This window comes from Actinia tenebrosa, unplaced genomic scaffold (genome assembly GCF_029948245.1).
Source record: "Actinia tenebrosa isolate PJP-AT-01 unplaced genomic scaffold, QUT_ActTen_1.0 PGA_scaffold6__47_contigs__length_16458017, whole genome shotgun sequence".
Taxonomy (NCBI): domain Eukaryota; kingdom Metazoa; phylum Cnidaria; class Anthozoa; order Actiniaria; family Actiniidae; genus Actinia; species Actinia tenebrosa.
The window spans coordinates 2,680,672-2,707,625 of NW_028292583.1; the positions used below are offsets into that span (position 1 = coordinate 2,680,672).

Below are 26,954 nucleotides of genomic sequence, written 5' to 3' on the forward strand. Positions count from 1 at the left end.
GGATAAATGAAAAAAGGCAATTTCCTTTTCGAAAACAATTAATAATATCATATAGAATTAATTAACAAATAATAACTATTTGAAAACGATTTTTCAAGGAAAAAAATCTATATTAACTAATAGTATAAACAAAGTATAGAACCATTTTTCCTTCACCGTGCACGGTCAACGTCATATAACAACGGATAAAGTCAAACAAAAACCTAGAACAATAGGTGAAGCTGCATGAATAAACACACCAATATATAGTAATGATGAAGAGGGAAATTATACACCGTGAAAAGATGAAATAACTTACTGACGTTCCGGACGCTAGTAAGTTTTTTCATCTTTTCGCGGTGTATAATTTACCTTTTCATCATTACTGTTTCATTAGAAACACCGACGCAGCTCACACTAGTTTTAATCTAGTTATATCTTCTTACATCAATATATAGGTGAATAACAATTGTACACCCACGCAATACCATCTACAACCGCAAAATATTCAGGGGGAAATTGTACTGAATAAAAAACATGTCTTTTCGAAGTCACTGATCATTGTTGAATGAGTTAGATTGGGTTTAAAGTGCACTCATTGAATTTCAATGATGTCGTGTTTTGAAAGTTAGAACACAAGCTTAGTACTACAGGATGTTCAATATGCAAATTGGAAAAGAATGATGACATCATAGAAAGAATATATGATGAAATTTTCTCAGACATGGTACAAAGTATAACATGAATTAGTTCACCCCACTGATTTCTTGATCATCTTTTCAAAAGAACTGCATATTAAGTTAACTTGGAAAAAAATCAAAAATTTGAAATCAGATTCATGACTCAGCAGGTTCACCACTGTTATCGTTTGCTTGGGTTACCTGTGGAATGCTGCCTCTACTGCTTCATTGTTATTAGAGCACGCCGGTCAGCTAGGTCGAAAGTAAATACTACTACTTCTGTACCAAAGATTTCTTACCTCAAAGGTCAAATCATTCAGTAAATTTAAAGGCTCGAGGTCAGATGTTATTTGGAAAAGAATAGAGTAAATAGAGAAAGGTAAGGTTGTTTGATTCAAGTTCTTTTATTCGTGTGTTGTGCGCCTTGCAGTTGTCCAACCTAAAAATAGGTGTGACAAGCATATTGTAAGTACGTAGTTATAATCGATAGAAACCATGTATTCTATACTTTTGACGCAAACGCTAAGTCCTCTAATCGGAAATTTTTTGACAATTTGCTAGTCGTCCCGTACATTCTTTAAAATTTACTAAAAGTTTCAACTGTTCTGATTCTAGAATTTTGATAATGTTTATGAAGATGCTCAAACAACTGGCTCTCGTCCTCGGTAAGTCGAGCGATCGATAACTGCTAGTCATTAATCTCAAGCTTTCATATAAGCTTCCATTACTAAGCATTACAGAATAGTATACGCTTCGCTTGATAGAATTTTAAAGCTTGTTAGTAAGCTTATGCTAGTGATAAAGCGACCATATTCAGTTTATGATATAATACAGTATTCAAAAAAGCTTAATATGTAAGCTTATAAACAAGTTGTTTCAAGTCTCTATTTTGAAATTGTTTTGATTCAGAAGCCCATGCAGTTATAATATGGACTTTAAGGCTTATATCGTCATATTTTGTTTATCCAAGTTAATTTCTACTGCACATATATTCTTTTAAAAGGCTATTGCATATATATATATCTAGACCAGATGTCTTCTGTGCATTCTTTATTATTTTGATTTTTACCATAACTTTGAAATTTCTCGCGCGCTGATTGGCTTAGAACCATTGTCAATTAGAGGCTAGACCTGCTCGGCTTACGACATCTGTCACGCGCGCACTGAGTGAGCGGATGAAACAGCTTTTTCAAACTGTTTACTTGTCTTTTTGTTCAATTTTTTCGACTTTATTATGGTAAAAAACAAATCAAAGTCAGTTTTCTATGGGTTTTCTCACTGTGCTCATGGTTCCATTTGAGCTTGGATCATTTTTGACGTCATTTCATGTTTGATTACAGTACAGGCCCATAGAAAACTGACTTCAATTTGTTAAGTAGATCAAAAAAAATGCATAAATTAACAAACTGACTGATACTTAAGCTTAATAACATACCCATTTGCACTGAATTTATATTTAAATAAGCTTTGAAAATGTTTTTCAGTGCTAGCCTGGTTCCCAAGTAAAGTCAGCTCTGCATGTAAGTACAGACCGATAAACTTATGATATTTTTTTCATATGCTTATTTATTTTCAATGTAGAGTGCAAATGATATACCCGTGAAATAAATAGCTAGCTAACTAATTACTAACTTTGTGCTATCGGTTGCCAGAGTCTAATTAGTTAAAGAAATAGGCAAGCCATGATGGGTAAACTAGTGCACGTGTGCTACTCAAGGGCGCGCATTTTTAAATATTTTTAAACACACTTACAAAAACTGAAACAATATTTTAATGTACATGCTTTTCCTTTGTATGATTTTATATGTTCGCATTTTTGTATCTATTCATTTGCGTATTGAGTTTCCACTCTAGTAAACGCCCGTGCCCTTGTCATGCCTCAATGAATTCCTATGTCTTGTCTAATTAGGTGCTCATTATCTCCTATTTCATTTACTTTACATTTCACTTTAATATTGTGTAGTTCCGGAAATCACCCATACCCACCCCACAGAGGAATTTGGAATTTCTGAAGAGTAGGGTAAGAGAAAGAACAAAAATTACAGAGTTTGTATGGAAGAAAATTGGAATTTCCAGGGGTTAGAGGGGTGTCTTTAAAAAATTCCTCCTTGAGGGGGGTATGGAAACTATTTTTGGAACTATACACATTCAAAGATTCGCTTTAATTTGCAATATTTATTTAAACTCAGAAGTCGTGAGGTGTTCATTAGAACTGCCAGTCAAGAATATATTTTGTACTCATTGAGTGGGATATGCAAATGGTAAAATATTTGGCTCAAAGTCATACTGTACGAACCGAGCCCATTGAGGTCCGTACGAATGACCTAGCTAGAGCCAAACCAAGATGGTGTACAATTATTAGAAACCAGCTGTGGCAATAGTCTAAAACCTACTGCTCTTATATATAACCAATACTTTTTAAATACATGTGCAATCAAAATTTTGAAAAGTAATTAGTCATTTTAACAAAACCATTATTGAATCAAACTGCCCTTTGGCGAACTCGTGGATACTAGTTGACGTTCCAGATATTGGTCAGTCATGGTTGTTGACATTCAATTGTTTCAAAGTATTTCGCTCAATTTCATATTTTAAGTACTTGAGTTTGGAAGTGAATTCTGAAAAAAATTGATTGTCTGAAGCCACTTTAATTACGAAAGACAACAGACTATTTGCTAAGTCTTCTGAAAAATGAATTCTTGATTTTGTTTTTAATTAGTCGAGCCGAGTGCTTTATTTCAGGAATCATTCTTTTTGGCTATCTTTACCTTCAAGGGTCATGGCGCTTACAATTGATTTGTTGCCTGAATTTTACATGAAACACTTTATTTAAACCCTGAACTAAGTGAATATTTTTTAGAAATTGGTTTAGAAATACTATTTAATTTGTCTTCATTCAAGTCTGTAAATTACAGATTTAATTATTGGAGTGAATTTTCGTTAGATGTCTCGAGCAATCAATGCTTCGGCGATCAATCTACCTTTTATTCATATTAAACGGCTTATTTGGATGACAAAACTGGCTTAATGTTCTTCAAGACTCCATCGGAATTGCTCCGAATTTCATCTTTTGCTAATTTTTCTACGATCTACATCCACATTGATTATTTAAGAAGCCACTTAAGTTAATAACTGTTCTAATTAAACTTCGCTCGATCGAGTTGATAAGATTTTTTTGCTGAATACCGCCGTGACTTTGACCTTTCTCTAATGAGAATAAATTCCACCAAAGCTTGAACTCTGAATCTCGTTTTGAATTCTAATGAAAAGTGTTTTTTTTGATGCATCGGGCTCGACCCACGATACGAGTCTTATGAAAATGAGTCTTATCTAAATATGTTGACGATTGTACATAAGCGTTTCTGTTTACTTTAATACATCAGCAAAAAAAGGTTTAACTTATTGAATTTTTAGTTCAGGCTTTAATTGTATTATTTAAAAAAAAATTACTTCAACTTGCATCTTTCCTTGATTCTTTAAATATATTTTTTCTGAAGAGAATACTATGTGCGAGTGTGCGCATGTACAGTGGGTCAAGGTGCTAAAAACATCCCACATGTATCATTAGCACTTTATTTCCTCATATAAAAACCCCTCTCCCTATGGGAAAAAATTGAGAGTAATGGTCTGTGTGTCTTTCTTATAATCAGTTCAGAAATAAATTTGCTGGGCCATGTATTGGACTTAGTCTTGATCAGACATCAACAATAAATGATACTTGTGAGATGAAAGCTTGATAGTCTATGTTCTTGTTTATCTTATTAACAGCATGTGGACTAACAACAAGCCCTAATTTAGGAGCTGGCTATCTTAGCTCGCCAACTAAATCTGGCTCTGGAGGATTTACTTCAATAGTTCCAAGTACCCTAAATGCAGAATACCCTAATGACATGGACTGTACTTATGATATTAATGCTCCATCTGGAACAGTTGTCAAACTAACTTGGAGAACATTTGATTTAAAAGGCTATATGCCAACATGTTGGCCAAAAGACTATGTGGAGATATTTGTTGGTTGTGTTAGCAGAACATCGATTGGAAAATACTGTTCTATCAATTCACAACGACCATTTGATGTCTACTCTCCTGATAACTGCCTGCGTATCAAGTTTCATTCTGATGATGAAGACGCAGGGAAGGGTTTTGTGGCACATTACACCACACTTCCCAAAAGTAACTGTAAGTAACATATAAGTTAGTAGTAAAACTGAATGTTTGGTTGTGATAAATGGTACTTTTAATTAAGATATTCCCATTTTGTTACTTTTATCAATATGTTGGGATCAATATCATGGTGACCAGTGTTTAGCCTTGCCACTTGGTCAATTATTGATGTTCCTTGATAAATAACTATCTTTGGGGCTGTTTTTAATGGTAATGTTGATTCCCTATGGAGATCAGGAGGTTTTAAATATGATTTTAAAATCATACTGTATTTAGACCTCATTAACTAAAATAGATCTTTAATTGTCTTAATGTGGCTAACTTGGTAAATAATAAGTGTAAAATTCAAAATTGAAACTTTTTCAACCTAAAATTTAATACTGATTTTGAAAATGCAAAGAAAAATGGGTTGTCCAGAGCCCAGGGGGGGGGACTCCAGGGAAAAAAGGACTGGGGATTGCTCGTCGGAAATTTTCGAAAAAACCCCTAAAAGATACCGGAAGTTTTTAAAAAAGGGCGTGGCTGAATGATTTTTAACCCCTAAGAGATACCACAACAAATAATATTAAATTAAAATTAGTGCAAAGATAAAATGTTTAAAATTCGTTTAATGACTAGAATTGAGTACATCACAAGCTTCCCACCGGTAAAGGTTTACGAAAACTTCTTCATAAAAAACACTGTGCATTCTCCTTTTCCGACACCCTAACAGATACCAAATCACGAATTTTACCCCTAAGAGATGCGACAAGCATCCCCTGTACTTTTTTCCCGGATGCCCCCCCTTCCGGGGTCCTGAGCTCGTTTTTGAATTAATCACTCTGGAATGACAATACAAGCGTTCATACAATTTTGGAAGAAAAATAGCGAAAATCAAGCAAAAAATCATAAAACCAAAACTAAGGTAGAAACATGAGTAATTTTCTCCAAACATGTAACTTGCACTATATTTATAAAATACTGATAATATGAACTGAATAATGAACTATTGTAGACAATGGAAAATGTTCCTGAAAAAAAAAAACTTTTTTCATTGTCTACAATAGTAAGGTTCTATGGTGTGCAAGTTATCGTAAAAATTGAGCCCAAAACAAACAGAATGATTTTTTACATTGTTCTAATAAACAAAATTTTATTAAACTTTGAAAAATAATGGTATTTTACCTGTTATTCCGGAAAATAACAAAAAAAGCATACGAGTCCCTTGAAAAATTTGAGGGTATTGCCCTCTTGAAGTTCAAACATGTATGGTTCTTCAATAAAATTGTGAAGATTATTCAGCGGTTTTTGATTGGGCACATATCGTGGGTTCAAATTGAACATTCAAAAGTTAAGCCAGCCACCTTAAATCAAAAATTATAGTCCACTGAATATCAGACTTACCCATTGTTTTGACATTTTTTCAAACTAGTATAATGATAGAAATAAGTAATGTGATATCTAGCTAGTATACAATTATTTATTCTATTTCTCATAAATAACATGTTGTTTTTTCTTTTTATCCTTCAGCACACATGCCAAGTAAGTAACAGTCTTAATTCTGTATGTAATAGATTTTTTGGCTTTTCAGAATTTTTAGTACATGTACCTTAAATACACTGTATATAAAATTTTTGAAACACTTTTTATATCATGGTTTTCACTACTCCCAAAAATTCATAAAATTAAATGATGAATGATTATTATTTTATTACAATGAAATTGAAAAATTAGTAAGTAACTTAGAAGATTTACACATTAAGTGAATATAATATATCCAGCACACTCATTGATCACAATTTACGTCTTATGCTGCTATATATCTTCACCTACAGGTGAATATAGCACTCATGCACATGCTTGTTTGTTGAATTGTGCAGCTTGCATAGATTAAAATAAAATTGGAAGAAAATATAAAAAACTCTCTCTCAATTATTCATTATATTCACTTGTGTCAAAAATAATAAAACAGTTATTTGCCTCAATATTCCCGATATTCACTTTCCTAAAGTGAATAATTGTTAAGAATTTTTTTAACCATTTATAGATGCAATTGGTACATATACACTCTTTGTTTCACATTTATCTTTTATTGCATGAAATTTTTCGTAACACTTTAATTAATCATGTGATTTTTTCAAAACCCCCAAAAATTGTGTGACAAGTGTCATGATAATATAATGACACAGAAATTAAGGTTTTTTTATTATTGAGAAAATAAAAAAATTAAATTTGGGAGGAATTCGTGTGAAATTAAACCACAAGATGAATTTTTTTTTTTTTAAATTGCAAAAATAAATGTCGCAAAATGTGCAACCTCCAAAATCTGGAAATTAAGATGTCGCATAAATTTCATGTAATAAAGTAATTATTTCAATCAATTATATACACCTACTTGCAAGAACGTTGTCATACGAAAATAGAGCATTAGTGATACAGTGGAATAGGAATTATATCAAAAAACAAAAGAAGATCACTGAAGCTGAACTTTTTCTTTTGTCTTTTAATGTATTCCTTTCTCACTAAATTACTAATGTTCTGATATTGTATGACAACGTTCTTGCAAGTAGGTGTAGCTGATCTTAAGAAATAAAATACTCTATTAATTTGACTTACTATTTATTCCAATTTATGAAGACTCTTGTGGGAATTTTCTTAAAAGCGGTACCAACTATGGCACCATTTCATCTGCAAAGTGGCCAAATAACTACTATGCCACTGGTGGTAGCTGCTATTGGTCAATTCAGGTCGGCAAATCCAAAAGTGTCAAGATTGCTTTTATGGATTTTGACCTACCATCTGATTTTGGATGTGATGATGTAAAAATCAAGATCAAAGGTAAATATTGTGCTTTTAAAATACTGGTAACATTCATAGCTGGTTTGCTAGTGCAAGTAATTATTGAGATAATCATATATATCTGTTACAGTCAAACCAGGTCTACCATACCCCCTATAATTCATTATTCATTCAATTATATGATTATTTGAACCATTATTTTGTTTCAATAATGCATTAGTCCATTTGAAAAGATCTAACAGAATATTCAAAATATTATTGGATTTTCATACTGCTGGAAATGGCTAATTTACCTTTCTAACAGAACAAGTTGACACCATTAAATTATGGGGTACAGTATGTTGCCCAGTATATCACGCCACTTCGTATAGGAAATTGCACAATCTCATGTACAATTCAGAATTTATGGGTATGAATTTATGGGGACAAGCCTTTAGGCGAGTTCAATTTGAGAACTTTCAAAACATCACAAGTATCTATAAATTCCAAAACTGTACAAGAAGATTGTGCGATTTTTTCTTATAGAACACTCAAAAAAAATTTGACCAACTTAATTGGGACTCTACAGAGTACGATTTGGGATTTAATTGTACTCCTCTTTTCCAATCAGATAGGAGTGATTTTGTTTAGTGTATAGGTGATAGGACTACTTCGTGCTGTCCAATTTGGAAATAATTGGATGAAAAATATTCCAAGGACTGACAAAATTGGAAGAGGCTGATAGGCTGATTAAAATACAAGATCCACCTCTGGCTTGGCCTCCCTGGCCCCTTCCCTATAACTATAGCCCTGCTAAGCCCTGTTAAGTGTGACATGCATTTATACTTGTATGATATGTACTGCTACAGTGTGATGTGTGTGACCACATATTCGCATACTTCTATGCTAAGTTTTTTTGCTGGAAAATAAGCTTTTACCCACCTTATTTGGTAAAACCAAGCCAGCTTTGCATTGAAATTTGCCAGTTTAACTTACATGCACAAAAGCCAGTGCATAAAAGCATGCAAATGCATTATTGTGTAGTTCCAAAAATTATCCATACCCCCATAACGGAGGAATTTTTTTAAGACACCCCTCTACCCCCCGGAAATTCCAACTTTCATCTTACAAACTCTGTAATTTTTGTTTTTTTCTGACCAATTCCCCCCCTCCACTCTTCGGAAATTCCAAATTCCTCTTTGGGGTGGGTATGGACAATTTCTGGAACTAAACATTGTCAGTCACATATTTGCACACCATACTGTTTAATGTCATTGTCACAACGTTGTCATGGTGATTATTTTTTGGGTGAAGATCCTCACTTAAAATTTTGTTTAATTTAACACATGATGATTATATATTTTTAGCTGATGATGATGATAAGTCATACAATAGAGCAGATGAGACTGTAATGGACAGTAGGTGTGGCAGAAGGAAACCTTTCACTGTCACCTCCTCTGAAGAAAGGGTGTACATCAGGTTTAAAACAGGATCCAGAAATGTCAATCACAGGGGATTTATTTTAGGATATGTGCTTTATGAACCAAGTATGTACCAGTCTTTTTTGCTGTTGTTATATTTATACCTAAATCACCAAGGGTGCACTCTAGAGTCTTGGGTTTGATTACTTCACTCAGCATTATATCAAATAAGCCTGAAGCGAGATGACGTTTTACCCCCTATCTCTAGACCATAATCCTTTTCACACTGCTTTTGTTTTTTAATTATGACTATTGTTTCTGTATTCTCTAAGGAATCAAAAATTTTAATATGAAAGAATTTTAAAAACTTATTATGGTATAGAGTCAGGGGTAAAACGTCATCTCGTTTCAGGCTTATTAGAGTTCTCTCCCTTGATTCAGGGGTTTTTTCCCATTTCAGGAGATACACAGGCATCCCATTAACAGTGTCCCTAGGTTCACTACAGGGATTACCGTACCCTAGATATAAAAAAAAGTTTCATTCCATTTCATTTTTCATCTCTCCATATTTAAAACCTGTGAATTAGAAGTATTTTAGAGTATCAAATGGTGCATAAACATATATGCCCTATCCCTACACACAGTGGCAGAACCAGAATGATTTCAGGTGGAGTAACTGTTACCAAGAAAGGTAACACAAAAGCACCTTATCCCCTTTATTCTTATATATTTTTTCAACTGCAAAGGATGGTGACTACTCACTCCGCCTCCCCTCCACTGGATCTGCCCTCAACACATTTTTCATTTTACATGTCCCTCAAAGCATATAGTTAATGGAGTGGAATGGTTTGGAAACATAATCTTGTATGTTTTTGTTCCACTAGTATTGTTAATCAGTTGTTATATGATGTTGACCGTGCACAGAGAAGGAAAATTCGTTCTGTTTTTCATAGGGAATGTAGAAGGTTTTTGAAATATTGATCTACTTAGTTTGTGGTCATTGAATGCAATTTTTCACTTTCAAAATGTTCATACACTAAAACAATAAAGAAAACCATATTTTAGCCATACTTGCTTTGGTTCATTGTGCACAGTCAGTATCACATGATAAAACCTTTCAACGTTGCTTGCCAAACAATAGCTTTTTTTCTATGAAGTTTCCAAACCAACCCTCTCTATTAGCTATGCTCAAACTAAATTATTCCTCATAGTTCTGATAAAATGGACTGACTTTGCATAAAACGTTTTGTCTCAAGAATTGCATAGACCCATGCAGGCTAGAAACCTGGGCCATCATTAATTAGTTGTTCTCAGTAGCAAAACCTTTTGGTACAAGAAAAAAGGGATGTAATATGAAATTGGCAATCATTTAACTGTATGTAATATTGTTTACGCTCCACTATATAGGTATCCATGATACAGGGTCACAAGTTGCCATCATTGTCATCAGTATCATCATTGTCATAGTTGTCATTGGTTGTGTAGTCTTCTGTTACATTAGAAGACGCCGTGCAGCAGAAAGGTATCATCAGGCTCCAGCTGCAGTACCCATGGCTCCTGCAAGTTATCCTACTCAGCCAGCAACAATACCTCCACCATCATATGGACACGCAACAGCAGGTCCATATCCTCCACCAGGTAACTTAACTATATATTCAATATTCTTGAAAAATCAAGCACCCTTTCTATGTGTGTATAATAGAAGGCACTTACAATAATAAGAGGTTAGTATGAAGTGTGTGCACTGAGGATGATCACTGCCAGGGTTTTTTTAACCCTCAGTGGTTCTTTTATGTCTCTCCAATATTGGTTAGTTATAATGAAGTGTGGAGAGGTGGGACCGTCATTTAAAGTGGTCATCCAAGCCACTTGAAAGTCTAACCATTTGCAGATGTAATTACAAAGGCAGCGCTTTTTCCTCAGTAATTTTAAGATTTTGAGTGTAGGTCCAGCTGGGACTCAAACGACCTCCTGCACAAAAGTCCAGGGCAGCTTTCACTCATAAAATTATCTGGCTGTAATACACAACTAGCAGTGTAATAAGCTCTATGTATAAGTTCTGTTGTCATGAAGGAAATCTTGTTAATCATGAATTCTGTAGCAAAAAAAATTGCATTTCACAAAAGCTGATGTACTTGCAATTACCCAGTAAAGGATTTTTTTCTAATTAGAAATAATTTATTTAAGAAAAAAAAGATTAAGTTGTGTACCTATATTTAATTAGTATATGTAATAGGACGCCATACTGTCCAATTAAGAAATAATTGGACGAGGAAAATTCCAAGGACTGACAACATTGGATGAGGTCGTAGGCCGAGTCCAATTTGGCAGTCAGAGGAATTTTTCAAGTCTAATTATTTCTTGATTGGGGAGCATGAAATCCCATTACCTATTAATTATATAGCTGCCTAATTAATCCCATATCAGCATGACCTGTCCAATTAAGAAAATAATTGGACAGTTACCTATATGGGATTAATGAGAAGCTGTATAATTAAGAATATAATTTGAATATTCATTATTTCTCAGGCTCTCAACCTCCACCAGGACAGTCTCCTTACCCTCCACCAGGACAGTCTCCTTACCCTCCACCAGGACAGTCTCCTTACCCTCCACCTGGACAGTCTCCTTATCCACCACCTGGACAGTCTCCTTACCCACCACCTGGAGGACAACCTTACCCACTGCCTGGAGGACATCCTAACCCTCCACCCGGAGGACAGCCTTACCCACCACCAGGAGGACAGCCTTACCCTCCACCCGGAGGACAGCCTTACCCTCCACAAGGTGCTCCACCCCCTTATCCTCCACCAGGACAAGGTCAGCCTTACCCCCCTCCAGGTCAGGAGAAACCCTATCCACCAATGTAAATGACTGCTGCAGTTGCAGTTGGAGTGTATTTCTGTTCTATTCAACCTCCTTTGTATACCCTCAAGCATTATGTACAATGTATATTATTTGAATATATAACTATCAATGAAATACCAATTTTTCTTTATCACTAAAAAGTAATATCTTCACATGTGAAGATTTTATGATATAGAACTTCACATGTGAAAATAACACCATTGGTAAGAGTTTTAAGGAATCGCATTCAATAGTAAAAATCCACCAAAATCTTATATTTCATCGATAATTATAAAGTACACCTTTGGTATGATTGTAATAATCAAATGCAGATAGTATTTAGCCTCCATTGACTTGTGTGTTGAAGACAATAGAGGTTTTTCACGGCAGTCATGTTTATGGACAGGAAAAATGCAATATTTTTGCATGAAAGGATTTTTTTTTTCCCAAATGAGAAAAAAATTGTTTTGCCCTCAAACATGGCTTCCATGACATTACATGAAAACTCTCTATTGATTTTTCTTTTGCTCATCATCAGCAGTAATCATCATAGCTGGATGTGTGCTTATTTTTGACTAGTTGTTAGACATTTTTATAATGCCAACACAGAAAGCCTTGGCATCTACTTTTAATATTGAATATTGTAAAACCTATGTTTGGGCTTCCTGTTACGTTAGCATTGTTTTTAGAGTGTAAGGCCGGCATCCTGCACTCACATATTAAGCACATCTTGTTATGTGTAGTAAATGCTAAGCTATCCCAGTTTTTCAGGTGAACATGACCTGTTGGCCAGACTAACTGATTACACGCAGCATTTATTATTTATCCGTGATATGTCCAATGATTAGCCAAGTGTATGTAATATATACACCTACTTGCAAGAACGTTGACATACAAGAATAGAATATTAGTAATTTAGTGAGAAAGGAATACATTAAAAGACAAAAGAAAAAGTTCAGCTTCAGTGATCTTCTTTTGTTTTTTAATATAATTCCTATCCCACTAAATCACTAATGTTCTATTTTCGTATGACAACGTTCTTGCAAGTAGGTGTATATACTTACATTTATGATAATTTAGCGGGATTTTCTGTTCAAATATCTAATTGTTGAAGTTAGAGAATAAATCCTGGGAAAAAGTTGTGGCAAGGTTTTAGCGATCTTTTGTGTGATTGGATCCGGAAATACGTCGCAACTTATAAGCCCTAATAGGCTGGTGAACGGGAAAATTTTAGAATTGAAAATGCCGAATGAATTAATAAACTTTTTATCATTATTTAATTAAATTTACTTTATGAATTTGTAGTTAGAATTAAAATTAATGTTATTGTTACTGCGATTTTCATAAACATGCGAACCTGTGTCTTCGAGATGCACGCTGAAATTTGTTTTTTTCGCTGCCGCCAATCAAACCTAATCAGTCGGTACCTGTCATATTTTTGACTGGCGGCAGCAAAAACCAAATTTGAGCTTGCAAATTAGAGACACAGAGATTGCATGCTTTTGAAAATTGCGGTAATATCTAAAAGTAAATTATCTCCTTTTTACATAAATACATGCATGAGCTAATTATATCTCATTATTATAAACTATGAGTGGGAAACCATACGGTACTGACTTAAAACACGTACACGGTACGACATGCCGTAACCTTGGAATGGCTTTCCATTGTCTTGCAGTAATTCCTCCAATCACAATGAGTAATCACAGTATGGCTACGACGTTTTCAATCGTTTTCCACTCATATGTCAACTACTCTATTAATAACATGTACTTAAATCACTAAATTGTGGCATTGCAGTACATTAAAAGATACCAAGCCGAGAAGCTAGAGTGTCAACAGTAAACCCGTAAGATTGACCAATTTGTCTAGTTAGAATTGTTTGCACTCCAAGACCGAAGAGGCTTATGATTACAGTGAAATGTTCTGGGGAGAAATGACTTCTGGGATATACTATTGCCGAAATGCAGAGTGTATTTAATATGTAGTCAGATGAACAAAGCATTTAATCCTATCTTGGTATGCCCTTTGTCATTTTGGTCCAGAACCCTATAAAGTGTATGTAGTCAAATCATAATAGATATCAAATAAATCCACTGAATCAAATGAAATTGTATTTGCACCAAATTGTTCTGATAAATGAATAAATTCTTCCATCATAAAGTGTGGTTAGTGCTGCTTTGATTCGATTTCTCCTGGACCAAAGCAGTCTAGTTTTGAAACAGCCTTTCTATATTTGTGTCCTGTGACGTGCGCCATCAGCAATTCTTGACAGCGCTCAGCGCCAAGATTGCTCAGTATCCCGAGCGAGAGATTTGTCTAAAGGGTTGGATCGAATTGGATTTGGAGAAATGCGCGCGATCAAAAAGTTAATTTTTCGCTCTATCGTCGAACATTTCTCGATTGCAATCGATTTGGTCACTTTGGCCTTACTGTTGTAGTAACTAATGAGGTGCTAACAAGTGGACCGAGTATAGAACTTCCCCTCAAGCTTGAATGACAGGTCAATCACCCTTGGCCCCGACAAGAACGTAAGTGAAGGCCTGAACCGTGTACATACGTTCCCCGGGCGGGGTACTCGCATATATGGACTATACGGGGATGATCCGCTGAACACGGTAAGGTTTTTCGAGCTACTTATCATAAACAGGGTATGCAATTTCACTCCAGTTCCAAGTTCTTCCTGAGTTTGCTGTCATATTCAGGATTTCTACTTTCGTATTGACCGAAACTGGTTACTATGGTCGTCAAAAAACGATACGCGAGATGACATGATAATTGAAACAGGAACTCAGTGCAATGAATTATATCTTTTGTCATAAACAGGGTCTAAAAATTTGAGTTTTTTTTTTGTCATAAACGGGGTACCCCTTTCAGAATCCTAGCGGAACACCCCTACCCAAATTCTGGAGGAGTACCCCCCCCCCCCCCCTGGGATACGTTCCGCGAGCCTGGAAAAGGACCATCGTTGATTGTCAAACAAACGAAAGCTTATCTGTAAATTTTGATTAAAACAGGGTGTTATTCATTCAAGTGTTGCATTTGTATTTAGCATGGGCACTAATATATATAAGCTAAAATCTTATGTCTTTCCCATTTCAGGTTTTTCAGCTAGTAAGTCACGCAAATTGTTTGTTTTAAATTTAGGACCATACTTCCAGACATCGAGTGCTGAACCGTCGTATGGCAGCGCGAAGCATTTACGGCTACGCCGGAGATTTCGACCCCGACACCGCTATCCGAAGAATTACAGACTGATCAGGAAGCTCGGCCAAAGCCTAAGGGAGAGGTTAGTCGGCCCCTAGACCGTAGATGATTAACCCCTTGCTATGACCAGCATACTCAAAATTTTGACTGTGACGCTGATGGCTTTGAGCATCTTCTTATTCCTTTCCATGTGGGACGCATTTTGGAAAAGTAGCCGTGATGCAACTCGATCGGAGTAAAAATATCTTATATCCTTTAAAGTGCATAGAGCCGCTAAAACGCTAAACATTTGGAGTAATCTTCAAGGTCTTAATAAACCATTTTCGTGTCAGAATCATCACTAAATAAAGGAAATAAATCAAAAACTGGAAAAGATGGAATAAGTAAGATGTACCACGAACTTCTCACCCGCCTCTTTCAAAATCAAATCAAATGAACCACTGAATTCAACTGGAATTGAGTTTTTGATTTTCGCAAAAAGAAGAAACCTACGGAGAAAATCCTCCGACTACACAGAGAACCAACAAAACCACTATGGCACACGCGCTTCGATCCCTCTTAGTTTTCGATAATAAAAGATGAGGAAACGCGATGTGGGTTAGAACTCTCGATTAACAAAACTGACCCGACACTTGTTGCAGTTAAGCAAATCCATTCTTTAATGCCAAACTGATTAACAATATATTATACAACGTACTGGGGAACGTATAGGACTGCGACTACCAAATTAACCGTTCCCAGGTAAACTTGATCGAGTAGGAATTGGCGTGCATTTCAGGAGACCAAACACACACCTCAAAGACAGCCCCAAAATGCACTGCAATGTCAGCTCGACTCAGTTTTTCTCTCAACGTCAGAATGGCTAATACACGAAAAAAAACGCTTTCTTTCTTTTGATGGAAATTGTTAAGTTAAAACTCTCCGTAAAATGTCATGCAATATTTATTATATGAAGAGTTTGACTGTTTCTAGTCCTAGAAGTTCCATTACGTAGTACGTGTCTCAAGTGAGTAGTCAAAAAATGAATGGAATACAATGTTAAGCAACGTATTAAAAGTATAATGACGTCATGGATAGTAAAATGAAAATACGCCAGCGATGACGTCTTTGTGGGATCTAAATACTTTACAAAGAAAATAATAGCAAAAAAGTGAATGTACAACTTGTGATAGACACAAGCAACAGGTTGCTGCTCACATCCAATCAGAATTCCCATACACGAAACCTACAAGTATATGGCCTCACTAGTACTGTGGATAATTTGTTAGGCCGTGACCGTGGCCATGTCGGTGCTGTGTCTAAGAGTTCTGATTGGTTCAGCATCCAATAATTTTGCGCATTTTGATCGACTTAAATATATCCTCTAATCAGTACCGTGCCGTGCTATATGTCTTGGTTTTTCACATACAACAGTTCTCTATGGCTGTGCCATTATATTTTTGTCTTTCAAAGTCATGATATTAAATCCTGAACGTTTCGAGTCATGGGTTTTGACAAGTGAAGAGCAAAGCATAGAAGGATGTCAGGGACCCACCCCTAATATTGAGTACCTTTGAATCGCTGCATGCAGATATTAGTCCATTAAACTGGGTAGAGTCGGCATTGCAGTGTTTTGTGGGACCATTTTAGGGGACCAAATAGACGCCATCTCGTAAATATGCAGGCCCAAAGTGCGCTGGAATGCCAACTCGACCTAGTTTTCCCTCGAGTTATCAGACGTGGCAGGGCTTTACAGCTATTTCAAAAAGGTTGGTAAAGGTTTTGCTGCATCTTACATACCAAGCCGAATTTTCCTGAAACGTGTCTGCATGACGTTTTTTTCCGGAATAGTTTCTTCTGTACTTACATTATTTACATAAGTGATTATAATAGATTTCAAGCTTAGTACTGGAGCAACATGCAGCATGCATTATGCAATACTGAACATTGAAAACAGACTTCACCAACCTTTGTGAAATATCTGTCCTTGCAAAGGCACAATTACTTTTATACATTTTGAAATATCAAAATATTTTATTGAAGCTAAAATTTAGTGCGCAGTTATTGTTCCCCTTTTACGCATTTAAAAAACTTCAAAATGCATATAGTTTTACCATTTACCCCTCCGTCCCATCCCCCAATACGTCAGACCAATCCATCAACGTTGCTCAATCATATCATTAACTACATTGAATTGTACTGGTTGACTGATTTGAAGCTTTAGGATTGGCAAATCGAACTGATTTACATGAAGACCTTCTGTCATCTGATTCAGTCGGGAGAAGATTCGATGAAGGCGATGATGCTTCATTGGAAGGCCCACAGCGCAAATCCGAAGTACTTTTAGTGATAAAATAGTCCGTCACCCCTTGCAGGGATACAAGTGTACTTTCCTTACTCGGGTCATCCAAGCTTTGTTTCTGCTCCTCGATAAAGCACTCTCTTGCGATTGGAGCAGTTAGTGTACCTTCGTAAGGACAATCTTCTATTCTTTTTAAAGACATGCGTTTGCGCATTGACACTCTCGTTTGACATGCGCATTGATAGCAGCAGTCACAAGACGTTTGAGGCAGGCAACACTTAAGAGCATACCACGGTCCTTTTTCGAATAGTCTTTTGCGTGGTCGTAACAGGGCAGGGACAACGAATTTCTTGAAAACTATAAGAATCATGAGAAGTAGGCCGCATCCAAACATGATCAGTACTTGGGGATTGAATCCTGGCTTAGCTGAAAAAAAATGATTGAAAGAGTCAGTACAACACTCGGTACAACACTCGGTACAACACTCGGTACAACACTCGGTAAAAAACTCATTACAACACTCAGTACAACACTCAGTACAACACTCGGTACAACACTCGGTACAACACTCAGTACAACACTTGGTAAAAAACTCATTACAACACTCAGTACAACACTCAGTACAACACTCGGTACAACACTCGGTACAACACTCGGTACAACACTCGGTACAACACTCGGTACAACACTCGGTACAACACTCGGTACCACACTCGGTACAACACTCGGTACAACACTCGGTACAACACTCGGTACAACACTCGGTACAACACTCGGTACAACACTCGGTACAACACTCGGTACAAGACCGAAATATCACCCCTCCCGAGACGAACCCCCTACTAAAACAAAAATCCTGGATGGCGCACCTCCAACCCCCCCCCCTCCTCTCCACCCATATAAAAAAATACTGTCTTACTTTTTTCATAGGCCACAAATCCAGCCATAAATCCTCTAGGTCCTGTGCTCTTATAGCTGCGAAATGTTATGTAAAACGTGTCGGTACTGATGATGATGCTAAAAGGCTTTTTCTGTCCACATTCCTCATCATTTGTTAGTGTTCTTGCATGTACATAACCAGTACCTCCTGCTCTAACCTCAACGAAGTCAATGAGTTTACATGGCTTGTGAAACTTGATATCAAAGTCAAAGAAAATTAGCTTCACTTCCAAATCTTTGCGCGTTCTTACTGTCCAAACACAATCCACATAATCTGGGTAGGGCAAGGGCCAATGTGGAGAAAATATGTTGCCATGTCTTGTGTTGTCGACTTCAGATACTCCACAGCCAACTAACAAAGATATAAACAGCCTTAGTAAAACTATCTGATGCAACTTTATCAAATGCGACTTAAAATTTTGAAATTAAAGTGTACGCCTCTACAGATACGACTTTAAAACAAATTCCTCTCTCTCTCTCTCTCTTACTCTCTCTCTCTCTCTCTCTCTCTCTCTCTCTCTCTACTCTCTCTCTCTCTCTCTCTCTCTCTCTCTCTCTCTCTCTCTCTCTCTCTCTCTCTCTCTCTCTCTCTCTCTCTGAAATTAAATCTGCTCCAACAAAAAATGAATTTAAAAAACGTCTGATGAGATGGCGTGCTGTCAGTCCTCAGTAGGATTTTTTTCTTTGTTATTTAAATCATTTCTAATATTTTTCAACTTTTTAGGATTATATATTTATATTTTATTAATCAATAACGACTTCCATGTAAAGACGTTTTGTACTTATGGAACTATCGTTTTCAAATAAAGGTGTGTCTGTCTGTCTCTCTCTGTCTCTGTCTCTCTCTCTCTCTCTCTGTCTCTGATAAAAATGCACCACTTGATAAATAATTATATCAACTCTTGCAAGTGGATAATTAAACTTGATTTAGAGGTTCAGTTTATATGATTTAGTTACTTAGGGACCATTCATTATTTATGTCTAAAGGTGGAGGCTGGTAAGCATTCCTTTACCTCCCGCATATTTCTTTGTACTTGTAAAACAGATTCAACTAAACCCCCTTCTATCTTTTTTTCTTTTTTGACGATCTCCCCAATTTTTTACCTTCGAATGTTATGGCAATCCTCGCATAAATAACAAATGGCCCTTTAGAAAGCAGACTAGATTACATATATCATATTTCGTATTTTGTAAATACAGAATAATGTAGTATAGATAAATATAAATCAAAAAATATAGATGCGTACCATTTAAACAGCAATAGGCCCCTTGCAGCACGTCGGAATGTAGCTCGATTTGGAGGACAAAACAAAAGTTTTCCAATTCTCAGGATATTGAAATCCTTTTGTTTTGTCCCCCAAATTGAGCTGCTTTGACGTAACATGCAAGGGGTCTATTGCAATTAGCTTGGAAAATTTCTAAGGAAGTGTACTGTCCGGAAGATGAGCTGTCCATGGGGCGGCGACAATGTTACAATCGACAAAACAGATTTTCTAAAATTTGTTTATCTTTCTATTCATCAAAAAATACATTTTCAAGGAAAGATGCGTAAAACGTTCTTAATATGAAACAGTTATGACAGGATTTAGGCGATTTTCCCCCAGTTTTTTCGGCTTCGAAAACTGCTAAATATGAATCAAAGGAGACACTCGGTCGAAGATTATGGCCGGGAATAATAGCTCTGATACACGTTTAAACCGGACTCAGACATTCAAGGATTTGTAAGGATTCAAGCCGATAACAGTAAAACAAAGCAACTGCTGGCTGAGATGAGAAGCGAGCGTTATTCTTTTTAAGGCTTTACAGCAGTTGCTCAGAGAATGGATCGACGGGAGACAAACGTTCTGTAGTCCAAACACATTTTTTCCGTTCTGACAAATTTATGACAAAAGGAAAGAATACACAAACCAACTATTGTTGTATACTAAGAACAGTGCTTGGAATAAGTCAAAATATGACTGACTTTGTTCACATCAAACTAACATTTTACTGACTCCAACATCTTAAGTAGATCCAAGTCTCAAATAACGTGGCATTTTCCCCCCAAAAGTGGTGGTCGCGCGGTTAAACTCCATAGGCTTTCTTTATGCAAACCGCACACAATTTCAAGTTCAAAATGACTGGGTCTATTTTTTTAATTTGACTAATTTTTGAACATTTCTCGATAGCATGATAACGGAGCCCGCTAAGGGCCACCATCATACTGAACTAAATGATGGAAACCTGATTGTACATCACCTTAAAAAACGTTTAAACTTTTGAATTTTGCTCGAAAAATTGCCTATTTTCAGTTGCTACAACTTGTATGTTGAATTTGGGGGTCTGGGACCGAGTTTAGAAAATAAGAGCAAAATGTCACAGACCCAATATTTGGCCATGGTTTACTGACTTCTAACTCCCTTTACGTTTTTGAAACAATTGGTAAAATAAGAAAATACATAGGAGAGGTGTGGAGAGGTATGCGTATATACAATATTGCAAGCTTTATGGACTATTGAGAACTGACTATTTTTTTAGTCCTTAACAATCCATCCTTTGTTGCTGCCCTAAATGCCAACAGGCATGATGGCCAGTAAGTAAGTAATTAAAGTGCACATGAACCCTTCGACAATACTTTCAGTACTGATTCTACACGAAGTAAATAGTTGAATGGTAAAATATTTCTTGATTTGAGTGATGCGTTTCTAAGTTATGAAGGTTTATACTTCCAATATGCTAATGAGTGTGACGTCTATTAAGGCTTAATCAAATATACAAAATCGAACTGGTTCATAGAAACAGTATTTAAAAAGCATCATTATTTTACTCATGGTTTACATGAAAGCTATTTACAATTTTTATTTTCAAAATGGCCAGCATTTAGTATTACTAGTTACAACAAAAACACTCAAATACCTTACCTGACGTCATCATCATTAACATATTGGAAGTATAAACCTTCATAACTTAAAGACGCATCACTCAAATCAAGAAATATTTTACCAATCAACTATTTACTTTATGCAGAATCAGTACTGAAAGTATTGTCGAAGGGTTCATGTGCACTTTAAGTAAGTAAGTAATTAGTTCGAGGCCCGAATGGGCTGTTGACTCATAGGCCAAGAGGGCGAGAGGATTAATCGTTTTGGTCAAATGCAACAGTAGTCGGTCAAATAAATAGATGCAAACAAGTTTTGAATTAAAGTTAAATTCAAAGTTTTGATTCTGAAAGACTACACTGCTTTTCGCTACTTGTAGGATATAACTTATAGCCTAGTAGTACCCATTCAATCAGAATGCAGCGTTGATGATAGACAACTAGTTGGATTTGACTTTATAGTCCAATAGTTTACGTTTTACTTACTTGGTAGGTGCTCGACCTCTGTAAAGAAAGAAATATATGGAAACAATGAACATTAGTAGTTATTATTACATCAAAGTAAAAGTAGTACACTTTATTATTAGAGTATTAGTGCAAGGACTATTTGCCCACTTCCCTCTGCGTATCTCTACTGGCACGTGTTCACCGCGCTCGACTAAATAAAATCCTAAGGAGACAAGAGAGATCGACTAAGGAGTAACTTGAACAGAATGTTATGATATAATAGCAAGCTTACAGTAAAAACCCGCGTATAAGAACCTAAAATTTAAGAACCTATTAGGCTAAAATTTCATTTTTAAGCACCCTTCACATAAGAACCATTTTGGGCTAAAATCCTAAAACAGGTTCTTATTTTTAAGAAAGAAAAAAGAATTTAATCAATCTTTTCAAAAATATATTTATAACACAGTCTGTACACAATAATGCTATAAACACTATAACTGTACATGGTTATCATAACAGAATCAGATTAAAATCGTATACTGTAGTACATTTGATTACATAAGCCCCCAAGAATACTGTAATTGGACATTAAAGACCAGACTAGAGTGCACGCACTAAATCCGTGAACATTAAATAGTACTAATTAGTACTATTTCATACAGAATCCTTTGTTTTCTATTGTTTATTTATCACCTTTTAGTACGAAAAGTTAGTATTTGTTTCACGGGTTTAGTGCGTGCACTCTACAGTATTCAAAAATGCTAATTTATTTCTTGAAAAAAAGTTAAGAACCTAATTAAGAACCTAGTTAGCCTAATTTAACACTAAATACCATTTACATAAGAACCTGTTTAGGCTAACTCGAAAAAAACTAGGTTCTTATACGAGGGTTTTTACTGTACTTGAAGTCTAATTCTAATGATAAAATCTTCCTAATACCTTTATTTAGTGGTCGCAAGCTGTAAACTGCTTTAAAATTGCTCTTTCTTTGTTGTGAATGCAAAGTTATCGCCATACAGCCATCAGAAGAATAGAAGATAGGTAGCACGCTGATGGCACAGAACCGTCCAATAGATGTATACCCACAACCTATGAATACTTCCACGTAATTACCCGTCAAACAATGCGGCATGTTTCCTTTTAGGTCGATCTCCTGTACTTTCAGCTGAAGGTGATGTGAGGTACTCTCATTTCTTGTGTCTATTATCCACTTACATTTTACTGCTGTAGTGTAGTTTGAGGGGGTGGTGGTTGGGGTGAGAATTGTTCCATTGACACGAGTATACGTGCTTCCACAATCTGTAAATGAAGAATGGCCTAGAGATCAGGATAAAACAAATCAGGATGACAATCTATTCTTAATGTATATATTACGTCATAGCCGCCATGTTGGTTGGCGATAACATAGCATTCCTCGTTAGCTTCTCTTGTTAGATCAACCAACATGGTGGCTGTTTATATCTCGAGGAGTTTTGAGTCATGTGATTGCACCCCAAGAATAAACTAGAGTAAACTAGATCGAATAGCAATGGAAGAAAACATTTTTAGTTTTTCTCCGTGTTTTGTTTTTGACTACATTTTTCATATTACATTTATTTATCCTTTTGCAGTCCATTTTATGGTCATTATGCTGTCTTTTCAATCATTCTTAATTCATTCTTCATTTATGTAACTCAACTATTTGTTCCTTGCCCCAGCGTTAGTCTGTTGATTTTATCTTTTTGTTCATTGACGCCTCCAGCTGCCTACCTGTCTGTCTGTCTGTCTGTCTGTCTGTCTGTCTGTCTGTCCTTTCACTTGGGTCCATAACATAATATTCTTATTTCAATAAAGTTAGTCACCCAAAACCTACAAAACTAAGACCGCTGACGATTATTATGGGAAGTAAAGCTGTAAACAAACTTCAGCTTTGGGGTGAAACTGTAACTGGTAAAAATATATTCAAAAATTAACAAGCGGTTGTAAAATGTAGAATGTATCAACCCTGATCTACCCTGAATTCTTGCCGGTCTCAGCTTTTCATTTTTATTCTAAATTCGACCGGAATGAGAAATTGTACAAAAGGCTAAAATGCTATTATCCGGGTTCCGAGGTTGAGGGAAAAAATTGGGTCAAGTTGGCATTACAGTGCATTGATGGCGTCTATTTCGTCCCTAAAACAGCCCGACAATGCACTGAAATGTCAACTCGACCCAGTTCCCCCTCAACCTCATGGCGGCTTATACAGATCCTAAGGTCCAATGCGTTAAACATGGTTCACTAGCGGCGACGCAAGGCCAAATGAAAGGGAAACTGATATCGATTATTGATTCTTGTGCTAGTGCATGACAACCAAGCTCCAGTTATGTCGCGATTATCACTATGATTACATCATACCCGCAATGCTATGAGTCTGCAATCGTGATATCCCTTCAATTCAATCTACCCTTTTTTAACGACAATGTTCGCTTTATGATCTTACTACATATAATATTCGGGCGCCTTTACCAAGATTAACCGTTGTTTCTAAAAAAAGCCGAAAATCAGTAGAAAATGAAAATATGACAACAAAGGTATTCTAACTTAGAATGTCACATCGCGAATCATCAGAATTCCATTGTATTTTAGTAATTTTTTCTCTCTCCTTTACTAAACAATAGAATAAGCATCTATCATGACCGATAAGTTGTTTACACCTGACGTCACCATAAAACTAGAAACCAGTCCCTACTCGTTCATTTGTCAAGGAGGCCGAAAAACATCGCGGCTGCCACACTCGTTGCCTAATTATAGACGTTAGGCACTTAAAAACCACTTTGATATCTCCCAAGCATATCACTCATTATTTAGCAATCAAAAAAAAACCACTTTTCCTCCAATCAGCATCGAATAATCTTTATTTTCTCTCCAGCTATTGATTTTCGAGGCTTATCATCGGATGATCATATCCAATAAAAAACCGCGGCCTGTTTATCTCCTGGTGTTTGTATTGTGCAGGATGCTGTTATGTTTGACGAGGTCTCCCCTGCTGTTAATCATAGTCCCTTGACTATAACAAAAAGTGTCCCATAGGCGGTTAATTATAGACTATAATTCAGTTAATCAGGCTTTCCCCGTGATAACACTTCAAAAAATATTCGGAAGATTTCAAAAATATTGGCGCGTGCGCAGTATGGTTTCCTTCTCTAAGTGGATTAAATGGGATATGAATGGTAATTGGAAGCCAGCAGGGAATTGAAATCTTTATCAATATGAGTATTCATTTAGCAAACTGCACTCAATGCTTGAACAGAAATAATTGACTAGGATTTTCATTTTTTTGTTGAGATATCACATGATATCAATTCTTGAAGTGTTAGTTGTTTGAAATAGTTCCTCTCGAAACATTGATAACGAAATTCTACCAATCATAGCACAGGCCACTTATTATAAATCTATGTCCTCGACAAGAAATTAAAAAAAAAAAAAAAAAGGAATTAGATCCAGCAAAGGAAATATAGAAGTATTATAAGAATTAAGACAAATGTTTTCAAAACACAAATTAATGCTTTGATGAGCATTGCGTAGGAGTAACCAAATTTAGTTTTGTTCATGTTTTTCTCTTTTTTCGTTTCTTTCGTGTTTCTTTCCTTCAATCAAATATGTACAATTCTAATGGATTTGATCTGAAACCTCGAGAGAGCGAAGAACGAAAAGTTCAGCTGCATTGCTAATGTAGCTGTTATCAGATTTCGCCAATATGTGATGACGCACAGCTATAGCCCATTCTAAGCTGACACAGTCTTTTTACATAAAGAATCCATGCACATCACATACGAAGCTAAGATATGTAGTGGCCAAAATTCTTTACAACGTCACATTATTTCAAATCTTACTGATAGAAACAGAAAGTTAGATAAATTTAATTAAAACAACGCAAGACACGACAGTATAGGATTGTCATCAGAACCGAAATTGTCTTCCTAATGGCTTCCTACAATGTGCAATATTATCGAAATGTTCTGCGATGTCCAGCTTGTTTAGAAGATTTAGAAGATCCAGTACTAGTTGTATTGTAATTTATGAACTCAATGGTTTTAGACAGGACTGTAAATATCGTTTCCATACAGAAACTCTGCCAATACAACCTGCCCTGTATTGACATAGATTCAGGTAGTTTATATTCCAGCCGATCACAAACATAGTAAAGTCAAAAGTATTCCTTCAGTCTATCAATTCAGTTTTTAGTCTACCATTTCCTCTTTTTTTTTAAATATTTGTATATGACTATATTCCTCAACATTTTATTACTTGAAGCTCGAAATAAAACACGAAAATTCATATCATATTTCTGCAATTCGAAAATTGGAGGCTTTCGTTCGTAAATTTATTTTATTTGCTCTGGACTTATTCTAAATGTTTTTCATTTATTTGCCCCATTTAGGTGACAATAAAACAAGAATACCAAATAGTTCTTTATATAAACCTGTTTCCTCTGATTTAATTCGTCCTTCTTCGATTTCAGGAACAATATATGGTCAGTTATTTAGTCTTCTAGCTTCTGATATTTCACCCGAATTACGTAGCAATAGGAAAAACCTAGCCGTTACCAAAGCGACCAGCGCATTTCAACATAACACAAATGTTATGCTTGAATCCGCTTAGCTTCACCAACAAATTAAAATACAAAACGTATCCACCATTCTTACCTTGCTGTAGAGACATCGCTAATCTCGATAATGAAAAAACTACAGCAGCGAAGAAAAGACGTTGCTTTTTTAGATTCGCCATTTCCATTGTAAGTACGGTCTTTGCTTAACCTGATTCCTTAACTGCCTCAAGCAGGAATGTAAAGCTTTTACGACTCAAGGACATCTTTCTTCCTAGTTCAGCAGATAAAATGCAGTTTACACACAAAATATAGATTAGATTTCACATTATAGACCTTAAATGAGGACTTACTTACTCAGTCAATCTTTCGAGGTTAAAAATACCGCCGTTAAATGAGAGCCCCAAAAGACTCGATCTTTCCTCTCTTAAATTGTTAATGAATAAATGACTGTCACATCAAATCAGCGATCAGTGGGTTTTATGTAATCGTGGACATCATCCTGCCGTTACCTTATATTCTTCCCAGCAAGTGATACTTTTTTGATAAACGGCGTCTTCAAGGAATGAAAAGCATGATGAGGCCCAGGTATATCGAGAACACAATAAATTCAAATATTTTTGATTTTAGACCATAAAATTAGCAATAAACATATAAATGTTATGCAGTAGTAGACCGGTGCTGATCTATTAGCAATAAAGAATACTTTTAGTCATCACCGCTACTTAGGATAAGATAAGAAAAAATTTGGATGGGTGAATACCACGTGACATGATGTCTTAGAGATAAACAAATAAAGCTTAGAGTT

General features: G+C 35.8%; 2 protein-coding genes across 2 annotated transcripts; one reads left to right on the plus strand and one right to left on the minus strand.

Annotated features, from left to right (window-relative positions):
- The first annotated feature begins 837 nt into the window (after positions 1 to 837).
- On the plus strand, positions 838 to 14,011 carry LOC116295581 (uncharacterized). The gene is made up of 10 exons (XM_089038893.1): positions 838 to 1,038; positions 1,275 to 1,324; positions 2,144 to 2,179; positions 4,428 to 4,838; positions 6,333 to 6,344; positions 6,850 to 6,858; positions 7,410 to 7,640; positions 8,948 to 9,127; positions 10,409 to 10,639; positions 11,531 to 14,011. Exons 2-10 carry the CDS (start codon positions 1,285 to 1,287, stop codon positions 11,869 to 11,871), a joined length of 1,491 nt encoding a protein of 496 aa, XP_088895019.1. The 5' UTR covers positions 838 to 1,038; positions 1,275 to 1,284; the 3' UTR covers positions 11,872 to 14,011.
- A 1,685-nt stretch (positions 14,012 to 15,696) lies between these two features.
- LOC116295446 (tolloid-like protein 2) lies at positions 15,697 to 26,586 on the minus strand. Its single transcript, XM_089038615.1, has 6 exons — positions 26,504 to 26,586; positions 26,247 to 26,420; positions 22,519 to 22,878; positions 21,619 to 21,636; positions 18,256 to 18,627; positions 15,697 to 17,762 (listed from the first exon to the last, which is right to left on the minus strand). The coding sequence occupies exons 2-6, from the start codon at positions 26,332 to 26,334 to the stop codon at positions 17,215 to 17,217; spliced, it is 1,386 nt and encodes a 461-aa protein (XP_088894741.1). The 5' UTR covers positions 26,335 to 26,420; positions 26,504 to 26,586; the 3' UTR covers positions 15,697 to 17,214.
- Positions 26,587 to 26,954: the final 368 nt, after the last annotated feature.

Excerpts from the sequence above, each read along its gene's own strand:
- LOC116295581 (XM_089038893.1), top strand. The coding sequence starts at position 1,285 with ATGTTTATGAAGATGCTCAAACAACTGGCTCTCGTCCTCG. Across the intron at positions 1,325-2,143 it reads ACAACTGGCTCTCGTCCTCG|TGCTAGCCTGGTTCCCAAGT; the intron begins GTAAGTCGAGCG and ends AATGTTTTTCAG. Across the intron at positions 10,640-11,530 it reads AGGTCCATATCCTCCACCAG|GCTCTCAACCTCCACCAGGA; the intron begins GTAACTTAACTA and ends ATTATTTCTCAG.
- LOC116295446 (XM_089038615.1), bottom strand. The coding sequence starts at position 26,334 with ATGGAAATGGCGAATCTAAAAAAGCAACGTCTTTTCTTCGCTGCTGTA. Across the intron at positions 22,879-26,246 it reads AGCGATGTCTCTACAGCAAG|ATTGTGGAAGCACGTATACT; the intron begins GTAAGAATGGTG and ends CTTCATTTACAG. Across the intron at positions 17,763-18,255 it reads ATTTGTGGCCTATGAAAAAA|CTAAGCCAGGATTCAATCCC; the intron begins GTAAGACAGTAT and ends ATTTTTTTTCAG.